Source organism: Molothrus ater, chromosome 9 (genome assembly GCF_012460135.2).
Source record: "Molothrus ater isolate BHLD 08-10-18 breed brown headed cowbird chromosome 9, BPBGC_Mater_1.1, whole genome shotgun sequence".
Taxonomy (NCBI): domain Eukaryota; kingdom Metazoa; phylum Chordata; class Aves; order Passeriformes; family Icteridae; genus Molothrus; species Molothrus ater.
Genome location: NC_050486.2, coordinates 4074902 through 4088991, shown reverse-complemented (window position 1 = coordinate 4088991; position 14090 = coordinate 4074902). Strand labels below are relative to the sequence as shown.

Sequence of the window (14090 nt, the reverse complement as noted above, 5' to 3'; positions counted from 1 at the left end):
TCCCATACCTCCCTCCTTGACAGGAAAAAGCAGAAGGGTCCTGCTCTTTTGAAAGTGGTCTGTGACAGATGAATGCCATCTGGCTGATGCCTTCTTGGCAAGGGTGGGGGTAAAGCAGTCTGTGAACTTTGGTGTTTTTGTGATTTGGTGCTTTTGCCAGGCTCTGTGCACTGCTTTTGCCACGCATCTTTAATTGTGACCCCTGGTACACTGGTACATTTTTGCGTGTGTGCACCAAAAATGTGTGCAGGAACTGAGCAGCTTTTGCTTTTAAATTGTTTGTTGGGGGTTTTTTTTTGCACAGCTGCCTTGGACCAAGGTCCTTTAAAGTTCAGGACATTTTTTCTTTTGTCTTCTTCCTGCACTGCTGCAAAAAATAAAGAATGAAGAGGGAACAGCCCACTCTGGATGCCTGGTGCTGAAGAGGCTGTGAGATGGAGATTAGGGGTTGGTGAGAGCAAGCACTGCAGAGGACAGAGCAAGGTGAAGGGCATAGAGCTGGATAAGAAAAGGACCATGCATAAATTAGGAGGAAAAACTGCAGATTTTTTTTTTCCTCCCACGAATAATTAACTTTTCTGCTATTCGCCATTTTCTGCTTTCTAAACCTCTCATGAAAGCCTCTCCTTGCTTTAGGGAGAAGTGTCACTTGAGAACCTTCTCAGAACTTGGCAGCTATGTAATAGGGGCATGTAATCTTTTATAATCCTCTCTACAGGTTTGTAATAACCATTTCTGTTTTGAGATTCCAAAGTGTTTTGTAGGCCAAGTGGGAATTTAACTGTGAGAGAAAAATGTACTTAATATTCAGGAGCAAAGATGAGTGGTCCTGGGCAGGGAATGAGACCTGAATAAGAAGGAAAGGAAGGGTCACAGCCATGGCTGCAAGCAACTGCAGGTTATTTGAAATCTTAGTTATCCTGGGAACCAAATTGGTTTTTTACAGGGACAGCAGCTTCTGTTGCGGTGATGTCATGAGATTGACGAGGCCGCACAAAGAGCCCCTTGTTCGCGGGCGCGCGGGGAGGCCGGGCCGAGCGCAGGGCGCACCTGCGTGGTTTGTAAGGTCCCCACCTTGGCTGGGCTGTCATTTCTGGTTCCACTTGTTGAGCCACCAACTGCTCACCGATTGCCTGATTGGAAGCTGCTGGCACTGATCCATCTGAGAAGGTGCTGATGTCTCCTGACAGGCACATCTTGCACGCTGTGTCCCCTGAGCAGGGCTGGGCACAGCCCAGGAGGACAGGGGACAGAGAGCAAGGCGAGGATCAGTTGCCCTCTGTAAGTTTAACATTTAGCAATCGGCTATGCAGCAAGTAAGAAGCTTAGAGGAGCTCAGTAGTGCTCAAGCTAATTGGTAGCTTTAAACTGCTATTAAGAGCTCCCACACCTTTTGCTCAAAGAAGCTGCTCGATGACAGCAAGCTGGTGCAACTTTCTGCTTTCTAGTCAGAATTACCCTGTGAGCTTTATGCCTAATTTTTGCCTCTGCCATTAGCTCCTTAGCTCTCAGTTTTTAGGACTTTGCAAGAAAGCTTGAGACTGTTGGCACACTCAGCATCTGCTCACTAAACTAGTCGTAAGATTTTAAGACTTGCGGTTTCTTTTTTGGAACAGCTCCATAATTTTTCCTTTTGAAAATAAAATCTCGGTGCAACTGCTCGCACGGTTGTGGCCTAACTGAATTTGTGCTCTCGAGCTTCTGCGGAGCCCTTGGGTACCAGGGAACACTGAGGCCTTTGAGGAAACGTCAGGGTGGCAAATGTGTGAGCACAGGCCTTGGGAAAGGTTTGGGTTTGGAATTGCGTGTGTTACGGGGAGGTGAGAAGGGAAATCTTGGCTGATCTCTGCCGTAGTCTCAGCCCTGGTGTGAAATCTCCCGAGCTGGAGATAGGCACAGTGGTGACGTTGCAAGAACAGGGCAGATGTATGGACTTGGGCCCAGGGGAAGTTGGCAGAGCTGTCTGGGAGCTCAGCTGCAGCAGGGAGGCTGCTGTACCTTGCTCGCCGCCGGCCGACTCTTGCACAAACAAGTCAGATCTCTCCTAGGGAAGGAATTGAAGGGGTGGGAATGATGTCAGCCAGAGATCCCGTCCTGCTGGGAGATGCCAGGCTTGTTGAACAGTAGTATTCTGTATTTTGTCTCCTGCTGGTTGCAGAGGAGACAGCCCTTGGCTGCTAAGGCATTCGCTCATCTGATGGCTTATTCCTCCCCACTTAAAAATTGCTCCTGACGTGTTTTCTTAGTGCAAAAATTTAAGAATCTGGCTGGCAGCTCTGGTAGTGGACAAAACGTTGATTCTCACTCTTTGAGTTTTAAAGGTTAATCTTTCCTCTTGGTGTCAAGGTGAGACTGCTGCATGTGAGAAATTCTGAGCAGCAAGGTAACCCTTCTTCCAGCCCATCACAGCTCTCAGCAAAGCTTCCCAGCAGCTGCTGGGGAAAAGCTATGCCTTTAGCTGAGGGCAGAAGAGACACACAGTCCTCATTCAGAGGAAGGGAAAATCTTTCAAACCTCACCTGTAAGCAGTGAACAGCAGATACCTTCAGACTTCCCATCTCTAAATTTTAAGAGATTCCTTCTCCCAGAGCTGACAAACTGATGATAGGGAAATGGAAGCACACACAACAAACACGAAAATTGCCAGTCACATTTCTTTGAGGATATAGGACATGAAAATTGCACCTGACTGAACAGTTTTTACTTTAATCTCCCAGTGGCTCATGAGATTCTTCACTGGGAGAGTGGAAAACCAGTCTTAAGACTGTGTCTGATCACTGCCACTCAATAAAAGAGCAGTGGAAAGTTAATAGGTTAGATTGGCAAGATTGGCCTATGCTAGAAAAATTAAAGATCTTGTGAAGAACGTGTGTTACAGTGCCAAATACATTGGAATCTGAGAAAGCCATGGCACTGGTCATGGCTTCTGCCAGCTTCTAAAATACTGTTTTCACCTACTTAAACCTTTTATGACTTTATTCTGTGCAGAATGGATTTTCCAGGTAGTGTTTTGGCTGTAAGCGCTTGGCGTGAGAGCTTCTGAGATCTCTGAAACCTGATGGTTTGACTAAGCCTTCTCTACCTCCTACCCAGGATATTAGATTTCCATCTAAGAATTTGGTTATCATTGCCTGCAGCTGCTGGAGGAGAGCAACTGGATTCAGCTGAATTGAGGGCTGCCCATTACATGTGGACTGAACTTTGTTGAGTGTGGCTGTGATATGTAACGGGAAGAATTCACACCAGATACTTACCTCTGTAATAACATCCTACATGAATGGCATGCCTCTCATCCCAAAGGATCTGCTCACACTTTCTACACTTTAAATGCCACCTGCTGCACCAGGGATCTGTTGCTGACCACGAAAATGTAGGTACCTCATAGCTGAAATGGAGCCGTGCCACAGAGTGATTTAGAGGGGCAAGTGAGTGCTGCTGGATCTCACAGTAGCTATGAGAGGTTTCCTAGAAAGGAAGCCCACATTGTGCTTTGAAACAAAATGGCAAAATTAGTATAATGTGTGCGGGTCATATTTCTAAGTGTGTTGTGATTCAGAGAAAAATTAATCAACCCTGAGAGCATCATGTTTCTCTGTAGCATGGCAGTCTGCATTGCTGCACCCAGTATGTGCTGAATTTTCCTAATATTTTACCATGAGCATTGTGTTTTCTGTGTTGGGGCAGTGTGGTGATTGTCTGTACAAACTTGGAGGAGGAGAGTCCCTTCCTCTTCCAGGTGAATTTGGGCATTGTGATAAGTTTCTCTTTGAGCAGTTTTTGATAGTGTTTGTCTGCACTGTTCTGGTCTTGGCTGGATCAGAAACCATTGCACATGGCTGGGAGTTGGTTTGAGAAATAAGAAATGCAAACAAGGGCTCTGTATGGCAGCATGAGAGAAAATAGGAGTTGCCTTGGTTGTGCTTTTTCTAGCAGCCCCTCAGTGGCTGACCTCTCTCCTCCTCTGCCCTGTGCAGATGTTGGGATGTTGCCCCTCTTGCAGCTGGGCCAGGATTGCTCCAATGCCTGTGCTGGTCTTCACCTTCAACAGCTGTCTGAACTGGGTGCACATACCCACCCAGCTGTGTGTCACAGAGCCACTGCTGCTGCTTCTTTTCAGTCCCATTAGTGACTCCTTTTGCAGAAATCCTGCCTTGTTCCAAGATTTGAGGGAATGGAGCATGTTGAGACACTGTATTTCCTTTTCTGCCACATCTTGCACTTGAATCCCTTCATGAGCTTTGAGATGGTGGAAGTTCAGTGGAAGGACTTGTGGTTCTTACTTATCTTTGAAGCTTCCTGTCAGTAGTAAGGCTTGTTTCAACCTGCTTTATTAAGGTTGGAACTGATGGTTATTCAAACTGGACTGTGTGGTCATGCACAGCTGGGTAGGTTGGGGTTCTGACAAGCTCTCAGATGACAGCACTTACCTAAAATGCTTTTCTCTCATCCTGTCTCTATGGCAAGTACATAAAAACATTGTGGAAACATTGACATTGGGCAAGCAGACCTGTTGTCAAAAGGTGTTAGGGCTCCTACTAATCTCTCTTCAGGGGAAAAAAATTCCTCCCAGCATACACACTTGGCCACCACATTAGTTACTCAGCTGCTTGGCAGCTCCTTGCTGGAAATACTAGGAACAGAATATGGACCCTAATAAAGTGGAGGAAAATTTGGCAAGTACTTCAGTTAGCCCTTGATTTCACCATAGGAATAGTGCAGTTCAGAAAAAGGAGCTCTGAGGCGTGCCAGGGGTGCTCTTGTCATCACTGGGATGGAGGGTTATTTCTGTGTTTTTATTGATGGTAAGTAGAGAGTGCTTTTTGGCAGAGACTGAAGGCATGAATTTGCCTTTAATGTAGTTTTGTTGGCTTGGTTTCTGGTAATTCTGTTCTTTTCACTGCTTTTCTGGTTGTAGGAGAGCTGTTGGGGACTTAATGACACTGAAGCACCCATTATCTCTGGGAAATAATTTTCTGATTCTGCCCATTGCCTGCTTTTTGGAAAATATTCTCCGCTCATGAACACATTTGGAATTTTAAGGAAAATAATTGTTGCATGTTTGCAATGGAAGCTTTCAGAAATGTTCCCATCTGATAGGACTGCTCTGCTCCATAAATACTACTAAACTGCCATCATTTTCCTGGGATGTCTTTCCCTGTCTGTGGGGATTAGCTTGGCACTGGCTGCTGCTGCTGCTTTCCACGTTTCCTTGCCCTGCACCACTCAACACTTCTGCTGTTGATATGTGATTATGGAATCACTGCCCCTCTATTTTTCCCCTTCTTTAAAAATAAGCCCTGTACTTCAAGAATAATAAGGTACAAGTTGTCATCTGACTGAAAGAAAGGGAGCTTTGTGGGTATTTATATCATGGCTAGTGGCATTTCAGAGCCCTGAGGAAAAACAACACAGTTTCCAGTCTTCAGCGATGTCGGATGTGGCAGGAGGCAGCGGCAGGGATGTACCAAAAAAGGGATTTTTTCCAAGCTGTTACTTAACTGATATTAGCATTTGAAGGCACATAAGGCCTGACCTTTAATCCTATGTGTAGACTTGCTGATCTGCTTACTTGAATGCCTCATTGTAGTGCTGCAGAATGAAGGGATTGCATCAGACCCAGAGAAATCTTCTGTCACCAGAACTTGCCTATTTAGGTGTGTGGCTGCATGAGCCCATCCCACACATAACATCTGCAAACTCAGAGCTCTCAGATGCACCTCCCTGATCTCTTCTCTAGCTCCTGTCTGAAGGAGTGATCATTGCATTCATCAGTGAGTGATCATTCATCTCCAAAGCTCAAGCCTTTATGTATGAGCTGACAGAGCGTTAAAAAGGACAATCCTGACCTGCAGTCTTTCCCAAAAGTTTCAGTGTTCCTCGTTACACATGGACTTCTTGCAATTCACTTCTGTAGTGATCCAAAGCATGGTGCTTAATTAGTTTTATGGGGCTTTAGTGGAAGAGGTCGGTGGGTTTTATTACATTCACGTGAAAAGCTGGAGCCAAGAACGTAAAACGAAAACTGAAGATGAAGAGCACCGGAAAGCAGAACAGGGTTTGTGAGGCGACCAAGCGTGTATGTGATACTGTGCAAAGTCCCAAAGAGTCTTCTGTCTAAACTGGTAACATACTTCAGAATAAATTTTGAAGTCACAGCTGTTGTGAGAGGCTCCAAAGATATCAGCCATGCAGGAGGGAGAGCTGAGAAATAATTTAAATAGGTGGGACTGAGGCACCAAAGCTACACTGGGGTCCTCGTTGCTGTGAGTTTTCTGGGAAATGAAGTTTATAGGGTGACATCAGTGACAATGAAAATACCTGCTTTCTGGAAATAAAGCCAAAGGTGAAAGCTTCTAAAAGAGACAGCCTGCATGATGTAGTTCAGGCTGCAAGGAAAGGCAGCCTGTTTGGTTTCAGTTGTTCATCTGGAGCTTGTTGTGGGCACTATCTCATCACCTGCTCCCTTCCTGTGGCTCTTTCTTGTCTTTGCTGAAATGCTTCCACATCCGTGGAGTTTGCAATGTGCTCACAGCATCAGACTGAAGTTATGGTGTCCCATGCTCTGGAAAAACAGCTTGCTGAAGAGAGGCTTGCAGGGGTGCTGGGCTGTGCCCCAACTTGTGTTCAAAAGGACCCCAATGCAAACACAAAACACTGTGGTGTTCCCTAGGGGTGACTGACAGCTCCAGACACAGCATAGGCATGGCATGTCACTCTGCCAGCAGCCTGTGGAAAGCTGTTCTGACGTAGCCAACCCACTTGGCAACACAGCCATGGCTGGCTCACAGTGCCTGATGACTCAGTTAAGTCCTGGAGTTGTTATTGCAGTGGAAGAAGTCGTTCTGTTCTTTAATTCCTTTTGTGCAGCCCATGGATCTGTTGGATGGTATCCTGCCAAGGCCTGTAGTTAGAAGAAATTATAACACAAAGATCTTTCGGGGCTGGGCAAGTCGTGACTGTAGATTCTGCGTTGGAGCTGATGGCCCAGGAGGGTTTTCTTTTGCCATCACAAAGTTTACCAGCAGTTCCAAATGCAGTTACTCGGTAGTGCTCAGTGCAGCAGCTGGCTGCACTCTCACTGCCAGCCCACCCACATCAGCAGGACAGGGCACACATGTCTTCATCCTTTTCTCCCCCTGCAGATTTATCATGTGCTTTTCTTACCCAGGAGACCAGATCCCCAAAGCTCTCATCTTCCCATTTCTGTTGCACTCTTATACCAGGAGCTCATGGCTTCATCCTTCTCCTCTACTCTCTGTCAGGTTTGTCGTGCTAGGAAGGGGTAAGGCTCATGTGCTGCTTGGGAAGCCAAGGTCAAAGCAGGAGCAGCAGTGGTTTTGTTTTACATCTGGTTTGGGTTTTGGTTGGACACCATGATAAATGTGAGTTGCAGTTATGCCAAAAATCTACCTGGAGGGCTCATGTCTGTAAAATGGACTAATACATAACTTGTGGGTGAGTCTGTTGTGCTCCAGGGGTTTGCACAAATACACTTTTGCTTCAGAGAGCTTATGGTGGTTTCTCTTCATTATCTTTATGCTTAAATAGAGTTTTGGACAATTTTGAGCCACACAGCATTTGTTGTCACTCTCACAAACTGAGTTGTATCAGAAGTAACAGTGTGTCATCTGAGTCTGCATCTCAGCTTCTTCCCTGAATGATTTTACCTGACATTAAGGGCACAAAGGTGCCGTTCTTTGTTATTCAGAGCAGCAGGAGCCATGCAGCCCTCTCCTTTTTCTTGCTTAAAGGTTGCCTGTTCCAAGCACTTTCCTGAATGATCACCAAAATCCTGATGCAATGTGAGGTTGAGCAAGGCACTGAAAGGCATCTCCCAAGTCTGACACATCCCTCGCAGTGCAGAGGCAGAGCTGCAGGAAGAGAGCATGAAGATGCTGCAGCGTTTTTGATAAAGAGGGGGCACAAGCAGGGTCTGCAAGGAGGGAAGTGAGCTGGGGGGGTTCCTGAGGCCAGGTTTAAGGCTGGCCTTTGGGCTGGCTGTCCCTGGAAGGTGCTGGGTGATTGAGGATTCGCTGGCCTCTAGTGGTGACGCTGGGGAGAAGCTACGAGAAGCAGCCGTGTTCTGGCTGTGCGTGCTGCTGGGTGTGCTAAGAGGCAAGGTAGTACTGCAAAACATTTCGGGTTTGAACGCTCACTTTGCTCCTCAAACAGTTAAAGGACATCCTGGGCTCCTGTGCAGGAAGTCCCTTGATTTTTGCAGTGTCTGTTTTAGACCCTTGGGACCTGAAGGATCTACATCCATTGGAAATGGATGATTTTAAGATCATTTCAAGTAAATTGTATAGAACTAGAGTGTGAAATAAAAATGAAGCCTAATCTTATAAAGCAATCAGAACTTTATATCAAAACTTTGTAAAGAGATGAATCATAGAATCCTAGAAGGGTTTGGGTTGGAAGGGACCTTGTTAGTAGTGACAGGCACAATGTCATATGCAGCTCAATCATAAGAAACTTACAGGAAATAGATTTTAAAATAAATTTTAATAGATCAGGACTGGGAACCAAACAAGTTGGGTTATGGTTTGGTTTGTGGTGTTTGGGGTTTTTTTCAAGAATGAGTTTTTGTCACTATAGTGTCTGTGGCTAAATGAAAATGCACAATTTCATCAAGTAGTTCCTCACCAAAAGGTGCTAGTAAGCCCTTCTCGATTAAATGCTCATCCCTTTGAATTTTTTCCTTCCCTTCTTCAATCATGCCTTCCTTGATCCCTGTCTTCTTTCCTATATCTCTCTATCCTTAGTCTCAAATAATCCACTTTATTAAGATTTAGAGTACATTCAGGGCTGTACTCCTTTGAATCATGGTTTTGAGAAGGGAGTGGAAGGAAGATTAAGTTTTCATAAGAGCTCTTGGTCTTTTCAATATATTTCAGCCTTTGACAAAGACATTCATATTCATCCCTGGTATTGCTATTTTTGTAAGTCATGCTATAAGTAAATAAATATTAGTAGCACATGGGTGCCTCCCAGGATTCCCATTTCACCTTTTAAAATGCTGAAACAGGCCCCACTCAGCACAGAGTGCAGCTTTTGGTTCAGATCTCACTGCAGAGCTGTGAAAGCAAAGAAGGTGTTAATGCCACGTGCTAACAAGGTGGTGGTTTTCTGTTCCCAGATGTGAAAGGACCACCCACCCACAGACTGTCCTGTGGCCAGTCCCCCTACACCGAGATGACAACATGGGAGAGGAAATACTGCATCCTGACAGACAGCCAGCTGGTGCTGCTCAACAGGGAGAAGGAGGTGAGACAAGATCACTTTGGGGCCCTTTGGGAATAGGGGAGAAATGTATCTGCCCTCTGGGAACAGGGGGAAATGATGCCTCTGGTTTTGGCTTTTGTATTTTTCAGATTCTGTTTAGTGTGTGGGTCTGGGCTTCATATGAGGGGATGGTGAGCTCTGCACAGAGCAGGGAGACAAAACAATTCCTTCTCTAGCTGGGCACCAAGGACAAATGATCCAAATTTCAGGCCCAAGAGCACAAACACCATGGGCTGAAGAGAGAAAAACAAGAGGGATGAGATTTCATGGGCTGGAGCTGTAAATAGACAATTAGCTCCAATATGCAAAGGGACCAGAACTTATAAAAGTTTTATAAGTTTAAATGGATGACCTGGGACCAGTTGTCCATTTTGTGGCCATTTTGGGTTGTGCTGCCCAAGGTGGATCCATTGAGGCCTCTTAATAAATCCCTACTTATTCTTTAGCTCGGTCTAGTCTCTGCTCTAGGTCAGCCTTCAGAAGGCATCAGCCTTTATTGGTAAAAGGAGAAGGCAGCTTTCTTCTTCTCCCCTTTACTTCACTCACAAATCCTTTGAAACACATGCAATGGGGAAAAGAGAATTTAAAAAGAAATTCTTTACTGCCAGAGGGATGAGACACTGGAACAGGCTGCCCAGGGAGGTTGTGGATGCCCCATCCTTGTAGGTGTTCAAGGCCAAGTTGGATAAGGCCTTGAGCAACCTGGTTTAGTGGGAGGTGTCCCTGCCCATGGCAGGGGGTTGGAACAGGTGATCTTTAAGGTCCCTTCCAGCCCCTTCCCATTCTATGAAAAGGGGAGCTAAGCTCTCCTGTGTGTGAGTGGGGTGGTACACACAGTTATAATGCAGCTGGCCCAGGTGCTGGTGGCACAGAAGAGGTGACAGCAGCCAAAGTGCAAACCCCCTCCTGGAGTTCTGCAGCCTGTGTTTGTCTGCCACTGTGTCTTCCTGTGTTACCACTTCTTTTAATGGTGGTTAAAGCCACCACAGGTGTGTAAAGCTGCCTCTGTATGGCAGTGCAGGCATAAAGGTAGAGAAAAGTGAAGGCTTTTTATCCATGACTTTTAGTCTAATTCCATAGTTTCCTATGGATGACCCCAATGTTTGTGTTTTTTCTTGATTCTTTTGAAGCTTTTTTGTATGGCTGTTACAGCCTGACAGTGAGACCTGTTTCTGGTGTGGAACAAAATATTAGTCAGCTGTGCTCAGGTTTATTTGCAATGAAATATTGCCTTGCATAGGGAGAGTGGGAGGAAATGGTTTAGAGAAGGACTTGAGTTATTAGAAGGGAACAGCATTAATGCTGATGTGTGGGAGAGGTGATCAAAAGCAGGCAAAATGGAAGGCCCATTTAATGGTATTTATTTACTATGTAATTCCTTTTCTAGTCTGACAGGACTGACACCCGAGGAATTGAAGTGTACACTGAAGAAACTTAAGGAGATGTGAGAATCATTTCTAAAACAGTGCTGTTCCAGCATGGCTGGACCAAAAGGATGCATCTCATTAAGAAATGTAATTGAAACAACACTGGTTCATATCACAAATAGCTACCTGAAAGGGATAATCATGCATTTAGGGCTCTTATTTCCCCTACCACAGACAGCTGAAAGCATTTTGCTGGGGGTAAGATGAGTCCTTTGACTAGATCCTGAGGAGTAAATGTGGGAAGTCCAATGGATCACATTATATTCTATGGTTAAATACACTGGTTTTTGTCAGAAGGTGAGGAAATTCAACAAAAGCTATAGAGGGCCTGAGGTTTAAGAGTAGCAATAAGCCCCAAAAAAGCAAGCAGTAGTGTAAATTCTTGCAGTGCTCTTTCAAAGGAATCTTCTTGCACTACCACAATGAGAAATGTCTTATTTTGGGAAATGCTGCATGCAGATGGGCCAAGCAGACATGCCTTTGGTGCAGGTGTGACTCCACATGCTGATAATGGGATTTGTTTCAGAAGCCTGTAGCTGGAGTCAGATTTGCCATTCTGATTTTCAAGTAATTTGTGGCTACTGTGAAATGAAAGAAAAAAAGGAACTCCTTGCAGAGCCATGAGTGTTCAGTAGGAAAATCAGAGGTTGGTTTAGTCTGGCTTCTGAGTCTGGACACACAGTCCCTTACAGAAACACACAACATGTAGAGCTGCCAGTCAGGAGAGAGACACGGGGCTGGTACTCTGGATTTACACTTTCTTCTAGTTTTTCTGAACTAGGAGTATCCCTTTGCAGCCTTCCTGAGAAAGGGGAGGAGAGGCAATGCAGTTAAATTTTTCTTGGCAAGTCATTCAGAGTTGAAAGAGGCTCCATGAAATGTGATCTAGAAACAGGAGTGCACAAAGGCCTAAGGCAGCAGTGGGGTGAGATGCTTGTTAAGAGCATGATGATGGAAAAGTCTGTATAAGGGGAATCATAAAAGGATCCTGGGTGGGACCACTGGTGCAGGGAGCCTAAGCAAAGACCAGGTGAACAAAGAAGAGGGAGGTTACTTTAAGAAAAAAATGAGGATTATGTTCAGAGTAAAATTATTGGAAAGGTGATGCTGGAGGAAGTGTTTTGTTGACTCAAACCAGGCAATAGGGAACAGAAGCAGGAGAGATTCCTGCTCTGAACACAGTCTGCTGAGGAGAATCTTAGAAACCATGTTCAGGACAGAGGGACACCCACCAGTGGGGGAAGAAGGAAGAGATGGCAAGAGCAGAGTGCCCTTGCAGCCCAGAGGGAGTGATGCATGCCTTGAGAGGCTGCCTGGAACAGAGGCTGGGCAGTGTTATGGAATAAAATAGGTATTTATTAAAAAGGCCTTCACAGGATACCCCTTGGGCAGCACAAGTGCCTGGCTGAGGCTACACCCAAGATGGGTCATGAGTTTTCACACTTTTATAAGTTTTGGTCCATTTCCGTATTGGGGTTGATTGTCCAATTCCAGCTCCAGGTGATGCAGTCCCATCCTCCCAGATTGCTCTCCTCAATTCCTTGTTCTTTAAACTTTTTGGGCCTGAAGCTGCAATGGTGTCCTTGGTTCCGGGGCTGGAAAAGGACTGTTTTGTCTAACTAAACTGTGAAGAGAACTTGCTAAGACTTTTTATATGAAGTTCAGAGTTATATATTAATGCAGTACAGAATCTGGAACATAAGAAAGCTCAAACTTAAGGCATTAGGAGCACTTGCATCATCACAAGGCTGACATAACTTCAAAGGTGTAAGTCTGAAACCTCTCATTTTATTCTCTGTCCATCTGCTTGTTACTTCATGGAATGAAATCCAAGAAGCTTGGCCCATGTGAGTCTGGAATGGAACAGAGATGTGTGTTTATACTGCTTTGTAAAATCCTTCCGCAGGCATGTGTGTCCAAGTCAGAAAGTGAAAAATATATACAAAATGTAAGCAGGTAAATGGAAGAATTCTCCACTGTTTCAGTTATAATGCTAAATTTGGAGTTTTTACAGTTAGTCCTGCGAAAAATACAGCAGATTTTTAAGACCAAGGGAACACTACAGAAATAAACATTGTAGTAGAGAAAACTCATTTCTCATAGTGTCCCACCACTATGGATTTATTGTGAAGGCAGTTTGAATGAAGAATATGCAAAAGAAAGTTTGTGCTGTGCAAGAGTAGGTTGAAAATCAGAGGCCTTTTGAAGTGCAACTTGATCCAAAAATATCTGTAATTACTTAGACAAAAATAGTCTGGCAGTATCACCTTGTGTAGTGTAGAAAAACATTAATTACTTGACACCTTGTCAACTTTATAAAGTGAGAATAGGTGAGACTGAAGAATGAAAATTATTAATGAAAGGAAGAGTTCAATGCCTAAAAAGTAAGTAGAATGAAAATTAATCCCTCTAGGAGCATGGGAGATGAGTTAGCAAATAAGGAGTCCTGAGTGACAGGAGGTGTGCAATTATTACACAGTGTGATAATATTTAACAGCATTTTCCAAGACAAGGAAAACAGGCCTAGATTGATGCCCATACAAATCAGGTATTTCTTCTACAAGGAAGAGTTTTCCCTGTCAGGAAGGTGTAGATGTTGTCATCTGCTCTGGGAAACCTGTTCCATCAGGTGGGAGGGTCTGTGAGGGCACAGCAGGTCTCAGGTTCTCTGCTGCTCACAGTGACCCCAAGTTGTGTTAGAAAGTCTCTTTTCCCAGTCCAGCACTCGAAGAAGGAGTCAGAGCTCTTCAGTTCTCGTTCTCAAGGTTGTTTATTGTTCCTTATCTATAAAATTTTTTCTCCTGTCCAGCCAAGTTCCGTTCAGCAAGACAGTCCAGGCACTCTGCCTGCCCCTGGGGCAGTGTTATCTTTTTATACAAAAACCACGTGTACAATATTTACAATTACTTTCCAATACCTATCACCTATGTTAGACAGTGAGCTTCTACTCTAAACCAATCTGAAAGTGCCAACATCACCCAAAAGATGGAGGCCAAGAAGAAGAAGGAGAAAGACATAACACGCCCAGATTCCTCCATCTTGTCCCCTGAACCCCCATGCTAAAAACCCCAAAAATCTATTTTTTCACCCTCTGATAAATTCACTATCATTCTACTTAAACTTTCATGGCTTGTAATTCTTCATATAAGGTTGGTAATTGTTTTTTCCAAGGGCTAAATCAAAGGCACAGAGGTCTTGGGCTCTGTGCCAAGGTCTCTGATCCCCCTGGGTAGGGGCTTGAGTCCTCCAGGGCAGCCAGGGAATTTCTTGGGTACCAACAAGTAGGCATGTCTGTAAAATCAGAGCCATTTGAAACAAGGAAAGGGAATGAGTGTTCATGAAGAGTGGTTCCAGACACACAACCCTGTGCACAGCACTTCC

The 14090-nt window shown here is 44.8% G+C and overlaps 1 protein-coding gene across 6 annotated transcripts in view; it reads left to right on the top strand.

The window, feature by feature from the left end:
- RASAL2 (RAS protein activator like 2) overlaps positions 1–14090 on the top strand; it is a 127670-nt gene that overhangs the window by 34835 nt on the left and 78745 nt on the right. For all 6 annotated transcript variants that reach the window (XM_054515739.1, XM_054515736.1, XM_054515740.1 and 3 more), the window contains exon 2: positions 9137–9264. In XM_054515739.1, the coding sequence (XP_054371714.1) occupies positions 9137–9264 (128 nt within the window). The remainder of the gene's footprint in view (positions 1–9136; positions 9265–14090) is intronic.